The sequence below is a fragment of the Ascaphus truei genome, chromosome 3 (assembly GCF_040206685.1).
Source record: "Ascaphus truei isolate aAscTru1 chromosome 3, aAscTru1.hap1, whole genome shotgun sequence".
Taxonomy (NCBI): domain Eukaryota; kingdom Metazoa; phylum Chordata; class Amphibia; order Anura; family Ascaphidae; genus Ascaphus; species Ascaphus truei.
In genome coordinates, this window is record NC_134485.1 from 427129294 (window position 1) to 427156776 (window position 27483).

The window sequence follows — 27483 nt, forward strand, 5'->3', positions numbered from 1 at the left end:
TGTGCAACAAAAATGTCATCTTCCCCCACCTGTCACCTGGCTTCAGAGTAGTGAGAGAGCATGTGCACGAACCACCATTTTGTCCACTCACTATTTGACCCCCCCCCACCCGCCACTGGCTCAAATGCCACCGAGTCTGGCCAAACTGTTCACCTCTCCTCCTCCCCAAGTAACACCTTTATAATGTCTCCCCAGACATGCCGGAGACATCGCCACGTGATGCCTTAGAAGTCCTGGACTTAAGTTATGACTCGCTGTACTTGTGAAACCCAAAGGTGTCTGCTGCCCCTTTGAACCCCCCCCCCCCCTCTTCATATGCAAATGGATTGTTTATCTAACTGACTTCCTATAACATTACTTCAAAACCCTAACTTATAAATCTTGGGGGGTGGTTAAACCCCATCTCTTTCCCCCCTTAGTCAAAAACATTATCATAATTCATACATTTAACACATGATACGATCCCCCCCCCCCTGAACCCCTAACTGGATTCAGGGTACCTGGGTACCTCTGCTATACTGGGGAATACCTGCAGTTATATTTTAACCCCTTCATACCCATTTACCATTTATTTTAATAAAACAAAACTGCTCAGGTCTTATACCTGAGTGGAGTGTGGGGATACACATTAACCCCTTGTGCCCTGTGTAGGTTGGAGTATTTTTCACACAGTCACTAATGTATACACAATGCCCGGGCCCAAGAGCTAACGCTCTAGGACCCCAAAACACGGGTCAGGGATAACCAAGTGGGCTTGACCTTTTATTATAAGCCTCGTTAACCCTTCCTCCACCACAGTAAGTATAACCACGGGAGGTTATTGATTGTTCTGCAATACTGCTTTATGTTGTGTTTTTCTTTATCTCCTCCTTTTGTGATACGTCCCCCGCTCCCCTGATCTTTTTGGATCTCAGAATGTAACCCTAATATGTGTCCTGACTTCATGTCACCTCATTATATGCCCGTTCTGCACCAGAAATGTTTCATTACATACAGCAGCATGATGTTTACTTTAACACTGAATAGATATTTGTATATGCAAAGATATGATGTGTTTTGAGTTTCAAAGAAGGAAATTGTAGAATGAGTTAATACACTAGATTCAACAAGGGAGGGACAAGAAACCGATAACGAACTAAATACAATAGATGGGGAAATAGCAAGGGGTCATGGAAGTAGAAATGGGGGCAAGTGCGAGTTTGGCAAGCAGTGAGACACACATAGCACATACAGATAATACCAGAAAACTTCTACAGACTAAACCCAATTGTTGCAGTAAGGAAGGAGCAGATAAAATAATAGTACAGGCTGAAAAAAAAACTTAAATGCAAGAAGCCTGGTCGATATAATGGGGGAGCTTGAATTAATAGCTGCAAGGGAGCAGTATAATATCATAGGCATGTACAGTAGGGGAGAAAGGAGCCCCATGCTCCCTAGTGGCGCAACTCAAAAAACACCGGCAAAATGAAAGCTGCGTACAGCCATGCAAATGAAATCCACAATCGCCACAGCTGCCAGTTCTCCCCCGCCGACACTTAGGCTCTAAATGTCACAGTAGTATGGCGTCACCCAATAGCCTCTAGCTCGAGGTAAGTGTAAAACGAGCAGCCAAGATAAATCCTTATAGGAAAACTCACTGTTTTGTTGCTGGATGGATGTCTGGCAGCTTCGGCGTGCTCCCACCGATATGGTTTACAAGATACAAGAGAAGGTGAGGCAGAGCATCTGCCCGATGAGAAGGTAACAGACCGGGACTACTCAAATCACTGCAAACGCTTTATTGGCATGGGAAGCAACATTGACACACTCTTACGCGTTTCGCACGGCTAGCCGTGCGAAACGCGTAAGAGTGTGTCAATGTTGCTTCCCATGCCAATAAAGCGTTTGTAGTGATTTGAGTAGTCCCGGTCTGTTACCTTCTCATGGGGCAGATGCTCCGCCTCACCTTCTCTTGTATAATATAGGCATTACTGAAACGTGGTGGGATGAAACTCATGACTGGACAGTTAATTTAGAGGGTTATTTTCTTTTTCGGAAGGATCGAACAAATAGAAGAGGAGGTGGAGTATGTCTATATGTTAAACCAGATCTAAAACCTATTATAAGGGAAGATGTTTACGAAGGGAATTATGGAAATGTAGAGACTTTGTGGATAGAAATTAGCAGTGGAGGTAAAAGTATAAAGAAAATGTTTGTGGGGATATGCTATAAACCACCAAATATCTGAGATTGAGGAAGCTAAAATACTTTTGAAAATGGAGAAGACATCAAAACGAGGTCATATTTGCATAATGGATGATTTTAATTATCCAGACATAGACTGGGGCAATGAGATTAGCATTACAACAAAAGGAAACAGGTTTTTGGGGGTGCTTAAAGACAATTATATGACCCAAATTATTGAGAAACCAACCAAGAGAGGGGCAATACTGGATTTGGTCATATCAAACAATGTAGAAGTAATAACAAATATTCAAATCCGGGAACATTTGGGTTAATAGTGATCATAACATGGTCTCATTTTAAATAAATGATCAAAAAACATATGACTTGGGTTCAACAAAGACCTTAAACTTTAGAAAGGCAGATTTTAATAAACTGAGGAATAATCTACAAGTAATACACTAGGATGATGTTTTTACAGGGAAAATGTAGAAGATAAATGGGCAGTCTTTAAAACATTGTTAGAAAAGCACTCTTATCAGTGTATACCCTTGGGTAATAAGTCGAAACCAATGTGGCGAAATAAACAGGTAGGGGAGGAAATGGAAAAGAAGAGGCAGGCGTTTAGATTCTTGAAATCAGAAGGGACGGAGACATCGTATCAGAATTAGAAATGTAACAAAAATTGCAAAAGGGCAATCAAATTAGCAAAGATGGATAATGAAAAAAGTATTGCAATAGAAAGTAAGATCAACCCTAAAAAGTTCTTTAAGTACCTTAATAACAAAAAAAAACAGGAAAGAAAATATAGGAGCCTTTCAGTGTGAGATGGGCAGGCAGATTATTGGAGATAAGGAAAAAGCAGAGGTAAAAGAAGTTCATAGGCGGCTTGATAAAATTAAAGTAAATAAGGCACCTGGCCTCGATGGTATACATCCAAGAGTTCTCAAGGAGTTAAAGCTGCAGTTCAGGCAATATCCTGCATGTGTGTTTTTTTAATAAATCAGTTCTGTAGTAAGAAAAAATACTTTTAGCATTTGCTGTTTTAAAAAAAACTTTGAAAGACCAATTTTCTTGTATTCTATTTTAACAAGCATGCTTGTTCCTATAGCAACGATTTACATTCCCCATATTTAAAGATGTCGCCAAACTTTGCCGATCAATAGACGGAGAACGAATTGACCGGCAGCTATGCAGTTCTTTAGGTAATTAGAGATTGCCCACATGAAACTATTGAAGTAAAAAAAAAAAAAAAAGACAACTGCAGCTTTAAGTTCACTAATAGCCAAACCATTATATTTTATATTCAAGGACTCCATTTCCACAGACTCAGTACCACAAGATTGGCGTAAAACAGATGTGGTGCCTATATTTAAAAAGGGAGCTAGATCACACCCGGGGAATTACAGACCTGTAAGCCTGACTTCAATAGTAGGGAAACTACTTGAAGGTTTAATACGGGATAATATTCAGGAATACCTAATGGAAAACAAAATTATTAGTAATAGTCAGCATGGATTTATGAAGGATAGATCATGCCAAACTAACCTTATCAATTTCTTTGAGGAGGTAAGTAGGAAATTAGACCAGGGTAATGCAGTTGATGTGGTCTATTTAGATTTTGCAAAGGCTTTGGTTACAGTTCCACACACGAGGTTAGTGCAGGGGTGCGCTAGTGCAGGGGTGCGCCCTCCATGTTCATAGCACGTCACCACAGTAATATACGGGACGTTATAATATTAGGACAGGAAGTCCCTGCCCCGCAGATCTTACAATCGAATAAATTGATACGCCAATGTGTAATGCTAGGTGGGACTGCAGATTTAACGAACCCAGCATGAACTAAAGGGAGTAGTGTTAACCACTTCATTACCAGCAGGGCCTAAAACAATGCAGAGCATTGCAGGCCTTTGGCAGCTAAAGAGTTAAAGGGGGGAAAAAAAACCAGCAACAGGAGAAAAACAGATTTAATTTCCCTGCCACCGCTGGTCCCTGGAGGGTTTTAATTAGAACAGATTCTTTTCTTTCCATAATGAACTGCTCCGTTCACAGCTCCTTCTCTCCGGGGACCTTAACGCTGGTTACAGTCAGAACAGGTGACAGACGGGAGGACAACCTCGCTTATTCCTTGCCTTCATAGCAGAAAGATTATTCAATTAGAAGTAACCTTCGCTCCTGCCCTGATATCTCCGGCCGGACTTTTGCATTTGGGTCAGCCTTTATTTATGTACAGGTCCTGGCGGCCTTTATTCCCAGTGGTTCTGACACACACGTAATGTGTGAATTTTATAGACCAACCAAAAAGTATTTTCTTTTTATAGGCTTAAACCGGGTGAATTTTTAGCGTCTAGTTTTGTTACGATGGGAATCAAACAGCGGATACACTGCAACACTTCTTCCATGGTCTGATAGCACAAGTTGAAGGAAGCGGCCATCTACATTCTGGCTCCTGCAGGGGACGGAGGGAGGTGACCACCATGCAAAACTTAACGGTAGGTGTTACAAAGATCTACCTGTTTGCTGCCTGTGGGGCCAGGATCCAGGGGGCTTGCTTATATTCATCAGACCTTTACAGCCTCGGAAATATCACATGCTCTAAAATAACGTTTATGCAGCTGGACGTCCGTCAGCACCCAGGTGCGACCGGACTTCCAGGATCGCCACAATGTGACCGATTGGGTTGTCAGTCCACGAAAGGGGGGGGGGGGGGTGGGAGGGGATGTAAACGCAAGGGAGGAGGCTCTATTTCTGTTTCCATCGCGGGGAGCCCCGTCAGCCCCCTTTATAAAACGAGCATTTTAATGAAGACGTACACAAGCATCTCTGACGGGCCACTCTAAAGGTTAATGTTGTGAACTGTCCCATATTTTTAAGGACGGGGTAGCCCAGGGAAGTGGCCAACTCCAGTCCTCGAGCCACCAACCGGTCAGGTTTTCAGAATATCCCTGCTTCAGCACAGGGGGTGCAGTCAAAGACGGAGCCACTGATGGAACCACCTGTGCTGCAGCAGGGACATTCTGATAACCTGAGCTGTTGGTGGCCATTGAGGACTCAAGTTGGCCACCCCTGGTTCAGCCACTTAATCATTGACATGCCGAAGGGCTGTGAACACCCCAACAGGTTATGTTTCTGCCCTCGGGATATCACCCTATTGTACTTGGGGAGTTGTTTGTTTTTGGTTTTTTTACGATGGATTATTTACAATTTATATATTTAAAGCCATTTATATTTGCGATATAAATTTTAAATATAACTAAAAAACGGAATATTGGACCCATCTTTAGGGCTACAACTATGACGGCTGTATCGTTTCATTTTCATATTGTACTGTATATATTTTTTTCCTTTCACTAATTGTATAGGGGCGTGCGCTTTATTAATATAGTGTCAGTCAGTGTACTCCTCACTTTACAGAGACATTTTACAAGATACTGTATTAGTACAGGGATGAATAATACCAATAAATGCATAATATTGTACATAACAATAAACACTGGGGGAAAGAAGAGCCTGTCCCAAAGAGCTTACAATCTAACTGGGGTATGGGTATACATACAATGACAGAAGTGCACATTTTTTAAGGGACAGGCTAAGAGAGTACGTGTGTATCCCGGATGAGACGGCTATTGGCCAGTGCTACCGGTGTGACTGCTCATGACACTGTGCCTTCAAAGGACCCGGGCTGGGCGGGTAGCATCCTGCCAGACTCTTCTCTCCCACCCCGCTCCTGCGCTCCACTGCAGCAGGCACTGGCAGGAAGGATTGCGAGGCTTGCTGGGCCAATGGTAGTGCCGGTTAAGCTCACGCGTGGGATCCTGCAGCGACCGCGTGTCTGACATGGGGTGTGCTTGCCTCCGCTGTCTGCTCCTCCATTTCTCCACCTGTATCACAGATCCCCTACTGGCTCTCTTTCCTGTGACCCCCTAGTTATTCGCCTGTGCCCCTCCAAATAATTCTTCCAGTGCCCCCATCAGAGTGATTCCCCCTGTGCCCTCCAAATAATTCTCCATCTCCCCCCCCCATGATTCTCCCTATGTCCCCCCAATAATTCCCCGTGCGTCTCCCAATTTTTCCCCCTTGTGCCCTTCACCAATGATATTTCGCTGAACCCCCAATGATTCCCCCTGTGCCCCTCAATGATTCTCCCTGTGCTTCCCCCTTGTTCCCCCCTAGTGATTTTCCTGTGCCCCCCAATTATTCCCCCTCCCAATGATTCACCCTGCACCCCCTCCCAATGATTCCCCCTGCACCCCCTCCCAATGATTCCATGTACCCCCTCCCAATGATTCCACGTACCCCCTCCCAATGATTACCCCTGTACCCCCTCCCAATGATTCCCCCTGCACCCCCTCCCAATGATTCCCCTTGTACCCCCTCCCAATGATTCCACGTACCCCCTCCCAATGATTACACATACCCCTCCCAATGATTCCCCTTGTACCTCCTCCCAATGATTCCACGTACCCCCTCCCAATGATTCCATGTACCCCCTCCCAATGATTCCATGTACCCCCTCCCAATGATTCCCCCTGCACCCCCTCCCAATGATTCCCCCTGCACCCCCTCCCAATGATTCCACGTACCCCCTCCCAATGATTCCATATACCCCCTCCCAATGATTCCCCCTGCACCCCCTCCCAATGATTCCTCTTGCACCCCCTCCCAATGATTCCACGCACCCCCTCCCAATGATTCCATGTACCCCCTCCCAATGATTCCATGTACCCCCTCCCAATGATTCCTCTTGCACCCCCTCCCAATGATTCCTCTTGCACCCCCTCCCAATGATTCCTCTTGCACCCCCTCCCAATGATTCCACGTACCCCCTCCCAATGATTCCATGTACCCCCTCCCAATGATTCCATGTACCCCCTCCCAATGATTCCCCCTGCACCCCCTCCCAATGATTCCTCTTGCACCCCCTCCCAATGATTCCCCTTGCACCCCCTCCCAATGATTCCCCTTGCACCTCCTCCCAATGATTCCCATTGCACCCCCTCCCAATGATTCCCCCTGCACCCCCTCCCAATGATTCCATGTACCCCCTCCCAATGATTCCCCCTGCACCCCCTCCCAATGATTCCCCCTGCACCCCCTCCCAATGATTCCATATACCCCCTCCCAATGATTCCCCCTGCACCCCTCCCAATGATTCCCATTGCACCCCCTCCCAATGATTCCCATTGCACCCCCTCCCAATGATTCACCTTGCACCCCCTCCCAATGATTCCATATACCCCCTCCCAATGATTCCCCCTGCACCCCCTCCCAATGATTCCTCTTGCACCCCCTCCCAATGATTCCCCTTGCACCCCCTCCCAATGATTCCCCTTGCACCTCCTCCCAACGATTCCCATTGCACCCCCTCCCAATGATTCCCCCTGCACCCCCTCCCAATGATTCCATGTACCCCCTCCCAATGATTCCCCCTGCACCCCCTCCCAATGATTCCCCCTGCACCCCCTCCCAATGATTCCATATACCCCCTCCCAATGATTCCCCCTGCACCCCCTCCCAATGATTCCCATTGCACCCCCTCCCAATGATTCACCTTGCACCCCCTCCCAATGATTCCATATACCCCCTCCCAATGATTCCCCCTGCACGCTCCCAATGATTCACCTTGCACCCCCTCCCAATGATTCCCCCTGCACCCCCTCCCAATGATTCCCCTTGCACCTCCCAATGATTCCACGTACCCCCTCCCAATGATTCCATGTACCCCCTCCCAATGATTCCCCCTGCACCCCCTCCCAATGATTCCCCTTGCACCTCCCAATGATTCCACGTACCCCCTCCCAATGATTCCATGTACCCCCTCCCAATGATTCCCCTTGCACCTCCTAATGATTACACGTACCCCCTCCCAATGATTCCCCCTGCACCCCCTCCCAATGATTCCACATACCCCCTCCCAATGATTCCATGTTCCCCCTCCCAATGATTCCCATTGCACCCCCTCCCAATGATTCCATGTACCCCCTCCCAATGATTCCCATTGCACCCCCTCCCAATGATTCCATGTACCCCCTCCCAATGATTCCCATTGCACCCCCTCCCAATGATTCCCCTTGCACCTCCCAATGATTCCACGTACCCCCTCCCAATGATTCCATATACCCCCTCCCAATGATTCCCCCTGCACCCCCTCCCAATGATTCCATGTACCCCCTCCCAATGATTCACCTTGCACCTCCCAATGATTCCCCCTGCACCCACTCCCAATGATTCCCCCTGCACCCCCTCCCAATGATTCCCCCTGCACCCCCTCCCAATGATTCCATGAACCCCCTCCCAATGATTCCCCTTGCACCTCCCAATGATTCCCCCTGCACCCCCTCCCAATGATTCACCTTGCACCTCCTCCCAATGATTACACATACCCCCTCCCAATGATTCCCCTTGCACCTCCCAATGATTCCACTTACCCCCTCCCAATGATTCACCTTGCACCTCCTCCCAATGATTCCATGCACCCCCTCCCAATGATTCCCCTTGCACCCCCTCCCAATGATTCCATGTACCCCCTCCCAATGATTCCATGAACCCCCTCCCAATAATTCCCCTTGCACCTCCTCCCAATGATTCCCCCTGCACCCCCTCCCAATGATTCCCCCTGCACCCCCTCCCAATGATTCCCCCTGCACCCCCTCCCAATGATTCCCCTTGCACCCCCTCCCAATGATTCCCCCTTGCACCCCCTCCCAATGATTCCCCCTGCACCCCCTCCCAATAATTCCCCTTGCACCTCCTCCCAATGATTCCACGTACCCCCTCCCAATGATTCCCCCTGCACCCCCTCCCAATGATTACACGTACCCCCTCCCAATGATTCCCCCTGCACCCCCTCCCAATGATTACACATACCCCCTCCCAATGATTCCCCCTGCACCTCCCAATGATTCCATGTACCCCCTCCCAATGATTCCCCTTGCACCTCCTCCCAATGATTCCATGTACCCCCTCCCAATGATTCCCCTTGCACCTCCTAATGATTACACGTACCCCCTCCCAATGATTCCCCTTGCACCTCCTAATGATTACACGTACCCCCTCCCAATGATTCCCCTTGCACCTTCTAATGATTCCATGTACCCCCTCCCAATGATTCCCCTTGCACCCCCTCCCAATGATTCCCTGTTTTCAGTGGTGGATTTCCCATTAGGCCTGGGCCTAGGTCCTCGTTGCCATGGCAATGTGACTGCATATGAAGTTGCATTACCATGGCAACGCGACGCCGTGTGCCGTCACGTTGATGACGTCCGTGGCATCATTTGACGCTTGGACTCCAAAAGAGATGGAGGGGGCGACAGCAAGGAGGCGGCCTGCACATGTATGTGCCTTCCCATTAGGTCCGATAGGCCCGAGAGCGCGGCAAATGCATATGGGGGTGGAAATTGTTGCTGCCCCCAAATTTTGCTACCCTAAGCCTGGGCCTAATGGGAAATCCACCATTGGGAATCATTGGGAGGGGATGCAGGGGGAATCATTGTGAGGGGGTGCAAGGGGAATCATTGTGAGGGGGCACAGGGTGAATCATTGGGAAGAGGCACAGGGGGAATCATTGTGTGGGGGAATCATTGGGGGGCACAGGGTGAATCATTGGGAGGGGGAATCATTGGGGGGGCAGCAAGAGGCGGCCGACACATGTAAGTGCCATGGGGTGGCGGATTTTCAAATCCGCTGCTGCCTGTCCCCCTGTTCCTCCCAATAATTCCCCCTGTGCCTCCCAATTATTCACCTGTGCCTCCCAATGATACCCCCTGTGCCTCCCAATCATACCCCCTGTGCCTCCCAATGATTCCCCCTGTGCCTCCCAATGATACCCCCTGTGCCTCCCAATGATTCCCCCTGTGCCTCCCAATGATACCCCCTGTGCCTCCCAATGATTCCCCTCTGCCTCCCAATGATACCCCCTGTGCCTCCCAATGATTCCCCCTGTGCCTCCCAATGATACCCCTGTGCCTCCCAATGATTCCCCTGTGCCTCCCAATGATACCCCCTGTGCCTCCCAATGATACCCCCTGTGCCTCCCAATGATTCCCCTGTGCCTCCCAATGATTCCCCCTGTGCCTCCCAATGATTCCCCCTGTACATCCCAATGATACCCCCTCTGCCTCCCAATGATACCCCCTCTGCCTCCTAATGATACCCCTGTGCCTCCCAATGATACCCCCTCTGCCTCCCAATGATACCCCCTGTGCCTCCCAATGATACCCCCTGTGCCTCCTAATAATACCCCCTGTGCCTCCCAATGATAACCCCTGTGCCTCCCAATGATTCCCCCTCTGCCTCCCAATGATTCCCCCTGTGCCTCCCAATGATACCCCTGTGCCTCCCAATGATACCCCCTGTGCCTCCCAATGATACCCCCTCTGCCTCCCAATGATACCCCTGTACCTCCCAATGATTCCCCCTGTGCCTCCCAATGATACCCCCTGTGCCTCCCAATGATACCCCCTCTGCCTCCCAATGATACCCCTGTGCCTCCCAATGATTCCCCCTGTGCCTCCCAATGATACCCCCTGTGCCTCCCAATGATACCTCCTGTGCCTCCCAATGATACCCCTGTGCCTCCCAATGATTCCCCTTTGCCTCCCAATGATACCCCCTGTGCCTCCCAATGATACCCCTGTGCCTCCCAATGATACCCCTGTGCCTCCCAATGATTCCCCTTTGCCTCCCAATGATACCCCCTGTGCCTCCCAATGATACCCCTGTGCCTCCCAATGATACCCCTTGCCCACCCGGAGTTACTTACGGAAGGGGTTTATTATGTGTATTGCTTCTCCGTATACGACATTTACATGTGCCTTTTTTATCTGATTCGGTGCTTTTATCTTTGATACGGGGTGTGGCTAATCAATAATGCTTCTTTATTTTGAATCGGTAGAGTGGATATTTTTTTTAGGGCATTCTGCTTGTCTTTAGGAGCTATTGGTATTTTATCTTCACCAGGACCCCGGTTATAGCCGCACTTCCTCCATTTCTAACTGTTGATCCTTCATTAGTGTGCGGGATTCCTGCTATGTTATATTAAATAAATATGTGTTGGATGTTACATGAATGTATTGAAGCTCTTAAAAAAAAAAAAAAAAAATAGTACAGCTCATTTCCAAGCATGGGAGATATATTATTTTTGTACAGTACTTTATAGGTACTCTGATAGCACCACCCTCTAGTAGTATTGTATTTTATTGTATGTCTTTATTTATATAGCGCCATTAATGTACATAGCGCTTCACAGTAGTAATACACGTGGTAATCAAATAAATAACAGAGAATATAAATAACAGATCATGGGAATAAGTGCTTTAGACATAAAAGTAACATTAAGGAAGAGGAGTCCCTGCCCCGAGGAGCTTACAGTCTAATTGGTAGGTAGGGAGAACGTACAGAGACAGTAGGAGGGAGTTCTGGTAAGTGCGTCTGCAGGGGCCAAGCTTTATGTATCATGTGTTCAGAAAATCCACAGTGCTATTCATATGCTTCTTTAAGCAAGTGTGTCTTAAGGTGGGACTTAAAGGTGGATAGAGAGGGTGCTAGTCGGCTACTGAGGGGAAGGGCATTCCAGAGGTGTGGGGCAGTCAGTGAAAAAGGTTTAAGGCGGGAGAGGGCTTTAGATACAAAGGGGGTAGAAAGAAGACATCCTTGAGCAGAACGCAAGAGTCTGGATGGTGCATAACGAGAAATTAGGGCTGAGATGTAAGGAGGGGCAGAAGAGTGTAAAGCTTTAAAAGTGAGGAGAAGAATGGAGTGTGAGATGCGGGATTTGATCGGAAGCCAGGAGAGGGATTTCATGAGGGGAGATGCTGAGACAGATTTAGGAAAGAGTAGAGTGATTCTGGCAGTAGTAGTTATATAGGGTTTTGCTATCAGAGTACCTATAAAGTACTGTACAGAAATAACAAAGGGAAAGACGCAACACGCACCAAAAATATGCAAAAAGGTATTTTGTTGGCCCAAGGCTTCGGCGTCCCCTACGGAGCCTAGATAACGACGTTGGGCCAATAAAATACATTTTTGCATATTTCTGGTGTGCCTATCATATTATATATATACATATAATATATTTCACTCAGGTTTCCTCAACCATGAGGTTTGTAGGTAGAGCAGCTCTTTGGCGAGCCTTTTTCTTCTGCCTAGGACAGAGCTGGAAACTTCTTCCTGCAATTCCTAGCGGTCCCACCCCCCGCCCCCCCCAGATCTCCTTCATGAGCCCCCCGTGGTGAGAACCTACTCACTGTTGCAGGATTCATTTCTAGTGCAGTGTCTTTATGGCCCCTATACTGGGAGACAGCCCCTATACTGGGAGACTTGCCCTAACTCAGAAAACAAGACAATATTTTGACTCTTTTACAGGGCTAGGAGAGCCCCGGATATCCCCTCAGAAAAATATGATCTGATCTAAATATCCAGATCCCAAATATTTATAACCTTTGTCCCCACCCCTGTTGCTGGGCAGGAAAAGAGAAGATTTACTTCAATAAAATCATCCCCTAAAGAGTGGGCTTTTCCGGTACCTTCTAGAAGGACAGAAACAGCCAATCACTGAGCTAAAGGATTTGCAACCTAAGATCGGTTACTTCAAATAAGTTACTTATTGGTTACTTAACATTAGCGACATCCAGGGCCTGTAAAGGGTTTAACCCCTTAACTCCTTGTGGGGACCAGAACAATATGTTACCTGTTCACTGTTACCAGTCCCTGGATGTTTCATGGGCAGGACCGGTAATAGTGAGTCATTGTCCATGGGACAGGGAGCCTCGCGCGGGATATCGCACGGGGCGCCGCATGTGCTAAAGCCGGTCACGGGCCGGAGTCAGGAGGTCATTTAGCAACGGCGCTATAAATACCTAATGGTAAAGGGTGACTTTTGACTTATTATTTAAAAAAATTCCAAAGATAAATCACAACATCTGTAGAGCGGTGACCACAGAAAGGGTCGGTTGCAACACCACCAGCCATCCAAAATGCCCCTACTTCTCTTGTTTGGTGCACGGAGACCTAATCATAGCACCTAATCATAGCGGTATATTAAAGAGATCGGCTTCCACTGATGGGACTAAAAAACCCTCCAGCACAGGGACGCCGTTTCACCGCATATTAAATAGGGGCCAGGCACTTGTTATTTATTACAGCATCAGATCTACCGTAGGAAACAACTGGGAGATTTCCCGCGACAAACCCCGATGCTTGGTTTTTAACAAGGAAATGTCGACGATCATCAACGTATCCCCGGACTTCAAAACGTACAATCCTGTTTATTCGGTGGGGATCAGGGATGAACTCAACGTTTCCTGAAGCGTCGTTGTAGGAAAAAGCGGTGTCCGAAGCCGAGACATGTTTTACCTGTTACTGCCGGAAGGTGTTTGTTTTATTGCGTTGGTCGTAGCGCGTTCAGGCACAAAATGAGTTGATTTCGGCTTCATTGGATAATCCAAAATACGCAGGAGTGGGCGTTTGGGCTTTTATCGGCTGAAAACTCTCATCGGAGGTTGTATGAGGAGCTCAGTTTTAGAAATATATACATACATACTGCACCGACACACTTTATTCGAGCAAATACCCAGTATGTACCTGGCAGATACCTGGAATGCGCCGCTCCTCACCTCTGGCAAGCCCCGTTGCATTTGCCTTCCCAGCCTGGGTTCATGCCTGGCTGATGGGCGGCTGATCTGTTAAATGATAATGATTAGGATTTAATAGGCTGCAATGCTTCGCGTGTCTACCAGATGGCATAAATTCATGAATTGTAATGCAGTATATATATATGTACTGTGCAGTATTGCAGCCAGCGGGAATAAAATGCTTCAATCCCTGCCTGGAAAATAACTCAATGCACTCGGGCAGAAAACAGTCACAAACCTCAATACACCCGGGTATACCCGAATTCGTGGGACTAGCCGAGCTCGAATAAAGTGTGTCGCCAGTGTATGAGTAAATATCCACATATCGGCATAATATTGTATTATACTGTACATACATACATATACTGAACATACACACAGTACATACATAAACTGTACATACACACAGTACAGTACATATATACATACATACCTTGACAAAGGGTGGGGTGACCAGATTTAAAAAAGTAAAAACCGGGACACATTAAAAAAATATATTTCTAAAACAAATGACACCAGTTAAAAATAAATATTATAATAGTATTTGTCTAATAGCGTCCCCAATTATGTATGTATTAATGATTTATTTATCTCTCTCGTCTCCCTCCTCTTACCCCTTCTCTTCCGTCTCCTCCCCACCTCTCTCCTCCCCCCCACCCCCCCACCACTCTCCCCTCTTCTCCCCCCCCCCTTCTTCTCGCCCTCCTCCTGTGGCCCAGCGACGTCACTGCCCCGCCTACAACCACCTCCCCCCGGCTCCGATCGCGCCCGCTGGCTCGCCTGCATGGGCATGAAATCGCCCAGATTTCAGCAGGTGAGCCTCAGCGTCAGCGCGGCTCGGATCGCTCACCCCTCTATGGCCCGGGCCTTAGAAAACAAAAAGCCACGGCTCCGGAGACCGTGTATTTCGCGGTCGCGCTGCAGGGGTCCATGCTTCCGCACCGGACTCCCCACAGCAATAATCCTCTGGCGCCAGGTTAGCCGCGATCGCATAACTGCAGCTTGCCCTGCTGCTTGAAACAATAAGTGCTACATTCGTGCTCATAGACCTCTTTTCCTAAACCTATTTTCGGTATCTTTGTGCCAATTTTCATTCCATAGCAATCCTGAAAACCAGGATCCCGGGCTGTCAAGTGAACACACAGGGAATGATCTGAAAAGCCTCAGCGATAAAAATAAATAAAAAACAGAAGCCAAAACAAAAAGTGGATACTGTATCAGTAACTGCTCTAGCTTTAGGAATTTGTGAAACAAAATTGAATTGACTTCTTAAGGATGCAGTTTACAAGATGACCACAAGGTGTCACTAAAATGTAGATTAAACACCATGGCCCAGATCCACAGAAGGCCTGGGACATGGTGCAGGGAGCGGCGCTGGGCAGCGCTGACGCTCATGCTCCCCTGTTCAAGCAGGAGGTTTTTCTTGTCCCTGCATGAGAGCCAGCGAGCGCGCATGTGTGCCGGTTGGGAGGCGGCGCGGGAGGCGGGGCTAGCGCACCACGTCACGGACTGACATTGGCTTCTGGCAGTCATGTGACCGACCCTGCGCTTCCCTCAGCGGGAAAACTAAAATTGGGTTGTCGGCTGAAATTCCACACGCCTGCGGAAGCGCCGTCTAAAGCCGCGCTGATAGGGATGTTTCCCCTCAGCGCGCCTCAGCACAGTCTTTTTGAAGTGAAACTTCCTTAGTGGCACCTCATTCGTGATGGGGCAAAAAAGAATTGTGGAGACAGAAATGAAACGGATGTGACGTCAGTGCTGGCAGTTGAGGCCGGGCTGTGTTCTGGCTCAGCCCGACCCCAACACTGACATCACACCCGCTCCACAAATCAGATGCGGCGGCGGCGGTGATAGCCGCCGGCGCCGCTCCTAACGGCCGCTGCTCCCCCCACATGGCTGATGACATATGCGGCGGCGGCGGCGGTAGCGGTAGCCGCCGGCGCCGCTCCTAACGGCCGCCATTCCCCCCGCACATCCGCTGCCAAGCCGCGCATGCTCAGTAATCATGGGGACTGGAGCAAAGCCACGCATGCGCAGAAGCGGTTGGCAGCGGCGCCGTTTCCCGCCCGCTGCCACGGCTGTAAACATGTGTTGCCGTTCCCCGTCTGCTGCCCGGGACAGCAGAGACCGCCCGACCGGGACAGCAGAGACCGCCCGACCGGGACAGCAGAGACCGCCCGACCGGGACAGCAGAGACCGCCCGACCGGGACAGCCCCCCCCCCCTTTCCTAACCCGAATGGGACCTCCCTCCCAGCCCACACATGTGCCCGCCTAACTTCCACTACCGCTGCCATGCCGCGCATGCGCAGAAGCGGCTGGCAGCGGCGCCATTCAGCCCTCCAGTGACGCGGGCGTTTGCGGCCCCCCCCAGGAAGCGGTGGTACAAAAACCCGGGCGCAACCCGCGCGGACCCCCCCGGACCCCCCACACACTGACGGACCCCCCCGGACCCCCCACACACTGACGGACCCCCCCACACACTGACTGACCCCCCCCGGACCCCCCCACACACTGACAGATCCCCCCCGGACCCCCCCACACACTGACAGATCCCCCCAGACCCCCACACACACTGACTGACCCCCCCAGACCCCCACACACACTGACTGACCCCCCCAGACCCCCACACACACTGACTGACCCCCCAAGACCCCCACACATACTGACTGACCACCCCAGACCCCCACACACACTGACTGACCCCCCAGAGACCCACACACACTGACTGACCCCCCCAGACCCCCACACACACTGACTGACCCCCCCCCCAGACCCCCACACACACTGACTGACCCCCCAGACCCCCAAACACACTGACTGACCACCCCAGACCCCCACACACACTGACTGACCCCCCAGAGACCCACACACACTGACTGAACCCCCCAGACCCCCACACACACTGACTGACCCCCCCAGACCCCCACACACACTGACTGACCCCCCCAGACCCCCACACACACTGACTAACCCCCCAGACCCCCACACACACTGACTGAATCCCCCAGACCCCCACACACACTGACTGAACCCCCCAGACCCCCACACACACTGACAGACCCCCACACACACTGCCTGACCCCCCCAGACCCCCACACACACTGACTGACCCCCCAGACCCCCAAACACACTGACTGACCACCCCAGACCCCCACACACACTGACTGGCCCCCCAGAGACCCACACACACTGACTGAACCCCCCAGACCCCCACACACACTGACTGACCCCCCCAGACCCCCACACACACTGACTGACCCCCCCCCAGACCCCCACACACACTGACTGACCCCCCCAGGCCCCCACACACACTGACTGACCCCCCTAGACCCCCACACACACTGACTGAACCCCCCAGACCCCCACACACACTGACTGAACCCCCCCGACCCCCACACACACTGACTGAACCCCCCAGACCCCCACACACACTGACTGAACCCCCCAGACTCCCACACACACACTGACAGACCCCCACACACACTGCCTGACCCCCCCAGACCCCCACACACACTGCCTGACCCCCCCAGACCCCCACACACACTGACCCCCCCAGAGCCCCACACACACTGACTGACCCCCCCAGACCCCCACACACTGACCCCCCAGACACCCACACACACTCACAGTCACACGCACACTCAGTCACACTCACACGCACACGCACAGTCACACGTACACTCAGTCACACTCACACTCACAGTCAGACGCACTCAGTCACACTCACAGTCAGACGCACACGCACAGTCACACGCACATGCATAGTCACACGCACAGTCACACGCACACGCATAGTCACACGCACAGTCACACGCACACGCTCAGTCACACGCACACTCTCAGTCACACACACACTCTCAGTCACACGCACACTCTCAATCACACGCGCACTCTCAGTCACACGCACACTCTCAGTCACACGCACACTCTCAGTCACACGCACACTCTCAGTCACACGCACACTGTCACACGCGGAATTCACACTTAGTGCAAATAGCTAATACAGGGGATGTGTGCCGAGCACGCGCATTCTAAGTCAAATTTATTTGCGTTTTGTCATTGAGATTGTATTTTGATTTTTAATTAAAACATCACCAACACCAACACAAATACAATTTCTGTGACAAAAGTCAAAGAAGTTTCACTTACTATGCGCGTGCACAGCACACACAGCTTTTTTCACCATGTCCGAGGCCTTAGGGTGCTAAACTTGAGCCTTTACTCCTATTCAAATAAGTCCGATATCCTGTAGCACTGACATTGCAGAACTTTAATCATATAGAAGAGAACCAAAAAATAGCGACCCTCCTGGGAGAAGATGAAACCGCAGCAGAACTGGCTGCACACTATGTCAGCACCTGTCACAGGCTGAGAGACGCCCACTAACCCCCACATCCCTGTGTGTAACGGTTACCCATGTACAGCGCACTCATTATACTCCACCTCCTGTTATTCATGTACTGCGCAATCATTATACTCCACCTCCTGTTATTCATGTACTGCGCAATCATTATACTCCACCTCCTGTTATTCATGTACTGTGTAATCATTATACCTACCCCCTGTTATTCATGTACTGTGTAATCATTATACCTACCCCCTGTTATTCATGTACTATGTAATCATTATACCCTACCCCCTGTTATTCATGTACTGTGTACTCATTATACCCTACCCCGTTATTCATGTACTGTGTAATCATTATACCCTACCCCCTGTTATTCATGCACTGTGTAATCATTATACCCTACCCCCTGTTATTCATGTACTGTGTAACCATTATACCCTACCTCCTGTTATTCATGTACTGTGTAACCATTATACCCTACCTCCTGTTATTCATGTACTGTGCACTCATTATACCCTACCCCCTGTTATTCATGTACTGTGTAACCATTATACCCTACCCCCTGTTATTCATGTACTGTGTAACCATTATACCCTACCTCCTGTTATTCATGTACTGTGTACTCATTATACCCTACCCCCTGTTATTCATGTACTGTGTACTCATTATACCCTACCCCCTGTTATTCATGTACTGTGTAACCATTATACCCTACCCCCTGTTATTCATGTACTGTGTAATCATTATACCCTACCTCCTGTTATTCATGTACTGTGTAACCATTATACCCTACCCCGTTATTCATGTACTGTGTAACCATTATACCCTACCACCTGTTATTCATGTACTGTGTAATCATTATACCCTACCTCCTGTTATTCATGTACTGTGTAACCATTATACCCTACCCCCTGTTATTCATGTACTGTGTAATCATTATACCCTACCTCCTGTTATTCATGTACTGTGTAACCATTATACCCTACCCCATGCTATTCATGTACTGTGTAACCATTATACCCTACCCCCTGTTATTCATGTACTGTGTAACCATTATACCCTACCCCCTGTTATTCATGTACTGTGTAACCATTATACCCTACCACCTGTTATTCATGTACTGTGTAATCATTATACCCTACCCCATGCTATTCATGTACTGTGTAACCATTATACTCCACCTCCTGTTATTCATGTACTGTGTAATCATTATACCTACCCCGTTATTCATGTTCTGTGTAACCATTATACCCTACCTCCTGTTATTCATGTTCTGTGTAACCATTATACCCTACCTCCTGTTATTCATGTTCTGTGTAACCATTATACCCTACCTCCTGTTATTCATGTACTGTGTAATCATTATACCCTACCCCCCGTTATTCATGTACTGTGTACTTATTATACCCACCCCGTTATTCATGTACTGTGTACTCATTATACCCTACCCCCTGTTATTCATGTACTGTGTACTCATTATACCCCACCCCCTGTTATTCATGTACTGTGTAACCATTATACCCTACCCCCTGTTATTCATGTACTGTGTAACCATTATACCCTACCTCCTGTTATTCATGTACTGTGTAACCATTATACCCTACCCCGTTATTCATGTACTGTGTAACCATTATACCCTACCTCCTGTTATTCATGTACTGTGTACTCATTATACCCCACCCCCAGTTATTCATGTACTGTGTAACCATTATACCCTACCCCCTGTTATTCATGTACTGTGTAACCATTATACCCTACCCCTGTTATTCATGTACTGTGTAACCATTATACCCTACCCCTGTTATTCATGTACTGTGTAATCATTATACCCTACCTCCTGTTATTCATGTACTGTGTACTCATTATACCCCACCCCGTTATTCATGTACTGTGTAACCATTATACCCTACCCCGTTATTCATGTACTGTGTAACCATTATACCTACCCCGTTATTCATGTACTGTGTAACCATTATACCCTACCCGTTATTCATGTACTGTGTAACCATTATACCCTACCCCGTTATTCATGTACTGTGTAACCATTATACCCTACCCCCTGTTATTCATGTACTGTGTAACCATTATACCCTACCCCCTGTTATTCATGTACTGTGTAATCATTATACCCTACCCCGTTATTCATGTACTGTGTAACCATAATAAACTACCCCGTTATTCATGTACTGTGTAACCATTATACCCTACCCCCTGTTATTCATGTACTGTGTAATCATTATACCCTACCCCGTTATTCATGTACTGTGTAATCATTATACCCTACCCCGTTATTCATGTACTGTGTAATCATTATACCCTACCCCGTTATTCATGTACTGTGTAACCATTATGCCCTACCCGTTATTCATGTACTGTGTACTCATTATACCCTACCCCGTTATTCATGTACTGTGTAACCATTATACCCTACCCCCTGTTATTCATGTACTGTGTAATCATTATACCTTACCCCGTTATTCATGTACTGTGTACTCATTATACCCTACCCCTGTTATTCATGTACTGTGTAATCATTATACCTACCCCGTTATTCATGTACTGTGTAATCATTATACCCTACCCCCTGTTATTCATGTACTGTGTAATCATTATACCCTACCCCCTGTTATTCATGTACTGTGTAATCATTATACCCTACCCCGTTATTCATGTACTGTGTAATCATTATACCCTACCCCGTTATTCATGTACTGTGTAACCATTATACCCTACCCCTGTTATTCATGTACTGTGTACTCATTATACCCTACCCCGTTATTCATGTACTGTGTAACCATTATACCCTACCCCGTTATTCATGTACTGTGTAATCATTATACCTTACCCCGTTATTCATGTACTGTGTACTCATTATACCCTACCTCCTGTTATTCATGTACTGTGTAACCATTATACCCTACCCCGTTATTCATGTACTGTGTAATCATTATACCCTACCCCCTGTTATTCATGTACTGTGTACTCATTATACCCTACCTCCTGTTATTCATGTACTGTGTAACCATTATACCCTACCTCGTTATTCATGTACTGTGTAATCATTATACCCTACCCCCTGTTATTCATGTACTGTGTAACCATTATATCCTACCCCCTGTTATTCATGTACTGTGTACTCATTATACCCTACCTCCTGTTATTCATGTACTGTGTAACCATTATACCCTACCCCCCGTTATTCATGTACTGTGTAACCATTATACAATACCCCCTGTTATTCATGTACTGTGTAACCATTATACCCTACCCCCTGTTATTCATGTACTGTGTAATCATTATACCCTACCCCCTGTTATTCATGTACTGTGTAACCATTATATCCTACCCCCTGTTATTCATGTACTGTGTACTCATTATACCCTACCTCCTGTTATTCATGTACTGTGTAACCATTATACCCTACCCCCCGTTATTCATGTACTGTGTAACCATTATACCCTACCCCCTGTTATTCATGTACTGTGTAATCATTATACCCTACCCCCTGTTATTCATGTACTGTGTAACCATTATATCCTACCCCCTGTTATTCATGTACTGTGTACTCATTATACCCTACCTCCTGTTATTCATGTACTGTGTAACCATTATACCCTACCCCCCGTTATTCATGTACTGTGTAACCATTATACCCTACCCCCCGTTATTCATGTACTGTGTAACCATTATACCCTACCCCCTGTTATTCATGTACTGTGTAATCATTATACCTTACCCCGTTATTCATGTACTGTGTAATCACTATACCCTACCCCCTGTTATACATGTACTGTGTAATCATTATACCCTACCCCCCGTTATTCATGTACTGTGTAATCACTATACCCTACCCCCTGTTATTCATGTACTGTGTAATCACTATACCCTACCCCCTGTTATACATGTACTTAGAACACCCCTATCCCACCCGGCTGTATAGAGATAGGGTGTACATGAATAACAGTCTCTTTCTCTCTCTCTCTGTCATGGTTTATACCTGCTCATAGTGTTAGCTCAGTTGGTTACCTCTTATCCCAGGGTCTTCTTTCCACCTAGGGTCATGCCAAGGCTGTTAGGAGTGAATGGCAGGTGTAGGTAGAAATAGAAAAAGGGTGCCAGGAACTTTATAACATGTTGATGTTAATTGGCATACGACAGTCTCTAGAAACCATACACTGAGTTAGTGAACAAGCATTTCTTCATAGTACAAGCATCAGAATAGAACAAGAACGCAGCATCAGGACAGGCTTTCAGGTGAACCTTCTTGAACAGGGCATTACGGCAGAGCAACCTCTCCCCCTCCTGACAGGAGTCCCATGCAGGCATGGAGAATACTAGGACCTCACAACCTATAATGCACAGGGAGTATGGCGTCCACCTACTCCCTGCAAGGGTAGCCTCTCTTGGTTCCTTAGATTCTAGGACCCTACATCTCAGGAAACTCGTCCCTGTCTGTTAAACCAAGGCCAGGAGGGGTTTCCATGGTTCTAACCTGCCTGGTCTGCTCAGATAACAACTCAAGCTGCGTGGTGCATTCCCTGGGGTCCCTCTATCATAGAAAGATCCACGCAGGGAACTCCTCTGGGATCCACCTCTCCCTGGATACCTGTAGGATTCTTCACCCTAGAAGCAAGAGGCCTCTAGGTAGACTGTGCACACTTCTCTCCTTCCAATCCCCATTGCGGAGGAATGGAACTCGCACTCCCTAAGGAGCGCAGAACTCCCAATAATTTGGAGGAACCCACATTTTCATACATTAGGAGGAGCCAGGCTATGCTGCCCGAGTCACGGGGAAGAATCAACTAGCAAAGCCCTCACCCTGTCATGTGGTGCCACCACCTTCCAGGCCCATACACGAGCCTGTATGTTACATAATTCAAACATGAGGGGATGTGATCTCACCAGTTTGTGACTTATTAACCCTAGCACTGCCTGCTGTTATCAGGGCTGACATGCCAGGCCCAAGAAATACAGCAGGGTGCTACATACAGGCTATTTACACCTTTTTACCAGGATCATTCATGGAGCAAAACAAGGTAGAGAAACGCATTGTACAGTAATTTATTCGGCATAAATTCGCATGCACACAGAGCAACACAAAATACAGACGAAAAGACACACTTACTGGGGTCAAAAACTAGACTTTCCTAGTTGCAGGGCACTCTATTGGGAGAGTTTTACCATGACTGGGTCTTAGCCCGGGATCTCCTGGAACTCAAGTCGGTATGAAATTTCAGACGCCACCGCTACGTTCGTTTCTCAGAACTTGGTCCCTCCTGACCGCGAGTCAGCCTGAATCTCCTGGAACTCAAATCGGCATGAAACTCCAGCCGCCACCGCTACGTTCGTTTCTGAGAACTTGGGCGAAAAAGTCGAAACTTAGTCTCTGGCGGGCAGGCTTTTCAGGCTTGAAATCGAAGCCGGTTGCCTTGCTATTTCACACAAAGCAACTTTGAAAAGCCCGACCTCGCTCTTTCGGCTCTGACACAAGGGGAACACACAATCTGATTGGCTCACGGCTTCTTATAGTATTCCCCGCTTCATTCATAAAATAGAAGCAGACCAGACAGCAAACCAGCACATGGGAACGTTCTCAAGCAGCCAATCAGAGCCAAGCCGGTTAGAAAAGCCGGGTCAGCTGGAAATTTGAAATGGCCAAGGGACCTGCTCAAGCCACATCTCCCCCCAGCTGTCCCAATGCCACCCGCTGGGCAGGCGCCCCTCGGTCTGGCAGGAAAGTGGCATCCTGGAGGACTGCCATTGATCACCAGACCTAGTACTCTGCCTTTCCCTCTAACCAAACGCTGTTCGCACCTCTGGGCATTCTCTGGCTGCTTTGAACTCCAATGACCAGCAGACATACCGGCGCCTATGGGTTTGCACGGGCTGCCTGTTTGGACATGAGTTCCGAATGTTAAACATAGTAAAAATACATTTGAATAAACTCTGAGTCTCTGGGTACAAGGAACAGAAAAGGGAAAAATGTACTCTTTTTATTTCTGTTTACAACAGGCCTGCCCAACTCGTAAAGTGAGAAGGGCCGAACTGCTCCAAGGGAAAAAAATTTGGGCCGCACGGGTTAAATCATCATCATCATCATCTCTCCTCCAGCACCTCTCATCCTCATCTCCCCCAGAACCCCTCACTATCAACCTTTACGATACTCCCCATCTATCTCTCATACCACCATCTCTCCCCCTCACCCACACAATACCCCCCTCCACATCAAACACACAATACCCCCTCCACGTCCCCCCAGCCCATTCCATATCAGCAGCCCCCCCCCCCAAGTCAGCATCCCATGTCAGCATCCCCCCCACAAGTCAGCATCCCCTCCATGTCTCTCTTCCCTCAATATAACACTCTCTCCCCCTCCCCTAAATCACTCTCCCCCTCCTCTCAATATGACTCTCTCCCCCTCCCCTCAATATGACACTCTCCCCCTCCCCTCAATAGGACACTTTCCCCCTCCCCTCAATATGACACTCTCTCTCTCCCCTCAATATGACACTCTCCCCCTCCCCTAAATGACACGCTCTCCCCCTCCCCTCAATATGACACTCTTTCCCCCTCCCCTCAATATGACATTCCCTCCCCCTCCCCTCAATATGACACACTCTCCCCCTCCCCTCAATATGACTCTCCCCCTCCCCTCAATATGACACACTCTCCCCCTCCCCTCAATATGAGACACTCTCCCCCTCCCCTCAATATGACACTCTCTCCCTCCCCTCAATATGACACTCTCCCCCTCCCCTAAATGACACGCTCTCCCCCTCCCCTCAATATGACACTCTTTCCCCCTCCCCTCAATATGACATTCCCTACACCCCTCCCCTCAATATGGCACACTCTCCCCCTCCCCTCAATATGACTCTCTCCCTCCCCTCAATATGACACACTCTCCCCCATCCTCTCAATATGACACACTCTCCCCCTCCCCTCAATATGACACACTCTCCCCCTCCCCTCAATATGACACACTCTCCCCCTCAATATGACACTCTCCCCCTCCCCTCAATGACACACTCTCCCCCTCCCCTCAATATGACACACTCTCCCCCTCCCCTCAATATGACACACTCTCCCCCTCCCCTCAATATGACACACTCTCCCCCTCCCCTCAATATGACACTCTCCCCCTCCCCTCAATATGACACACTCTCCCCCTCCTCTCAATATGACACTCTTCCCCCCCTGCAACTCACATCATACCCTCCCCCTGCACCTCACATCACTTCCCCCCCCTGCACCTCACATGTCAGCAGCCCACCCCCCTCACATGTCAGCAGCCCACCCCCCTCACATGTCAGCAGCCCACCCCCCTCACATGTCAGCAGCCCACCCCCCCTAACATGTCAGCAGCCCACCCCCCCCTCACATGTCAACAGCCCACCCCCCTCACATGTCAGCAGCCCACCCCCCCCCTCACATGTCAGCAGCCCCCCCCCCACATGTCAGCAGCCCACCCCCCCCTCACATGTCAGCAGCCCACGCCCCCTCACATGTCAGCAGCCCACCCCCCTCAAATGTCAGCAGCCCACCCCACCCTCACATGTCAGCAGCCCACCCCCCCTCACATGTCAGCAGCCCACCCTCCCCCTCACATGTCAGCAGCCCACCCCCCCTCAAATGTCAGCAGCCCACCCCACCCTCACATGTCAGCAGCCCACCCCCCCTCAAATGTCAGCAGCCCACCCCCCCTCAAATGTCAGCAGCCCACCCCCCCTCACATGTCAGCAGCCCCCCCCATACATGTCAGCAGCCCCCCCCTCACATGTCAGCAGCCTACCCCCTACCTCTGCACCAGCCCGTTTTTCACACCCACCCACCCCCACCAGCCCGTTTTTCACACCCACCCCCCCACCAGCCCGTTTTTCACACACCCCCCACCGCCATTTTTTTAAACTTTTTTTTTTAAACTTTTTTTTTTTTTTAAATTTATTTAATTAATTAACTAGCGCCCGGCCGGAGTCACACAGAGAGGTCGCGGGCCGTATGTTGTGCAGGCCTGGTTTACAAGATGTTCCCCCATGCTTTCCCTTTGACTCAGGTTGGGCTCTGAGTCCCCCCAACCTTATGTATGGTTGGGTACCCACAAATCATATACTGTTTGTGGGTCACCTTGGCACTAGCGGGGTTACCCCCCCCCCCTTAACCTTGGGATTCCTTCGGCTCAAGAGTTACACATTTATCCCTGTGCCTCATTCTCCTTTCCAAGTTATGCTGAAGCAGGGCAGCCCAGTGGTGAGTCGCGGTTACTTTCTCAAGGGGGAGTATTGGCAGGACAACGTGCCTACGTGTATCCGAGAATCGAGCATGATTCCCGGGTACATTTATTGGGGAACCGGTAACTCCGGACCCCAACCTCCTACACACATTCTTTCAATGGTTCCTCCGCAAAAAAACTCTTGAAACTCCTACACCAGCAACCCCCTGCTTGATTGCGTGCCCGGAAAGGGAAAAACACAAAAAAATGCTTTTATTACATACAATACAATGTAATGATACAATGTTACTGAGTCCAAGAGCTAACTGTCTTGGCCCCTTTACACGGAGCAGGGGTAACCAAACGGGCTTGACCTTTATTATAGATCCTGGTTACCCCCTCCCGTCACACCCCTATTATTCACGCTTTTGGCAATACTGAATTCTTTCGTCATGCCAATAACGCCGATTTTGATTTGATTTGTATTCTATACAAATGAATAGGCGTCGGAAAGTTTATCGCCCTTTTGTGGAACTGGATCCATGTGTTTAATCCGATGTAGCGCTGACATTGTGCAAACAGTTTGGCAATGTCGTCGCAGGACCGAATATCAGTGTCCAGAATAAACGAGTAATGAGGTTTTATTCCAAGCAATTGCAGTGCAGGACAAATGAGGAAGTCTCAAAGGCTGGTCTGCCTGTCGTGAGTTTTACAGAATACATATATATTCAGCAGCCGGATACATATTACGCCGGCGGGGCGCAAAGTGGGGGGTGCGGCCGGGACGCGGCTGTTACACAGGCCCCGCGCTTCCCCGAAGGCATTTAAAATAAATGCCGGGTGATCGCGCGAGGCCTCTGTAACTTTTCACTTACCTGGAGTTTCAGCTACGCGTCTCCATGGCAACTGGCGTCAAATGACGCCAGAGCCGTGCAGGGGAGGGGGGGGCGCGAGCCGAAGAGGAGATAGGGGGGCGCTAGTTTGCGCACACCTGTATTACACAATCATTATACAGTGTAAACTAATGCAATGCCCATATAAAGAATATACCGGAATGTTCTGTCAAGATCTTTTTGCCACGTACACACTATTTCTGATGACAGCAACTATCTTATTTTCTTGTGATCTGCCT

General features: G+C 48.9%; 2 protein-coding genes across 5 annotated transcripts in view; both read left to right on the forward strand.

Moving 5' to 3' along the window:
- The window catches only part of XNDC1N (XRCC1 N-terminal domain containing 1, N-terminal like), a 47366-nt gene extending 46323 nt beyond the window's left edge, over nucleotides 1–1043 (forward strand). For all 4 annotated transcript variants that reach the window (XM_075592823.1, XM_075592824.1, XM_075592822.1 and 1 more), the window contains one exon: nucleotides 1–1043. This exon is cut by the window's left edge. The gene's annotated coding sequence lies outside the window, so the exon portion shown is untranslated.
- A 3252-nt stretch (nucleotides 1044–4295) lies between these two features.
- Nucleotides 4296–27483, forward strand: part of LOC142490477 (short transient receptor potential channel 2-like) — an 80716-nt gene continuing 57528 nt past the window's right edge. Inside the window, 1 exon segment of the mRNA XM_075592820.1 lies at nucleotides 4296–4655. Coding sequence (XP_075448935.1) covers nucleotides 4641–4655 — 15 coding nt within the window. The 5' untranslated portion in view covers nucleotides 4296–4640.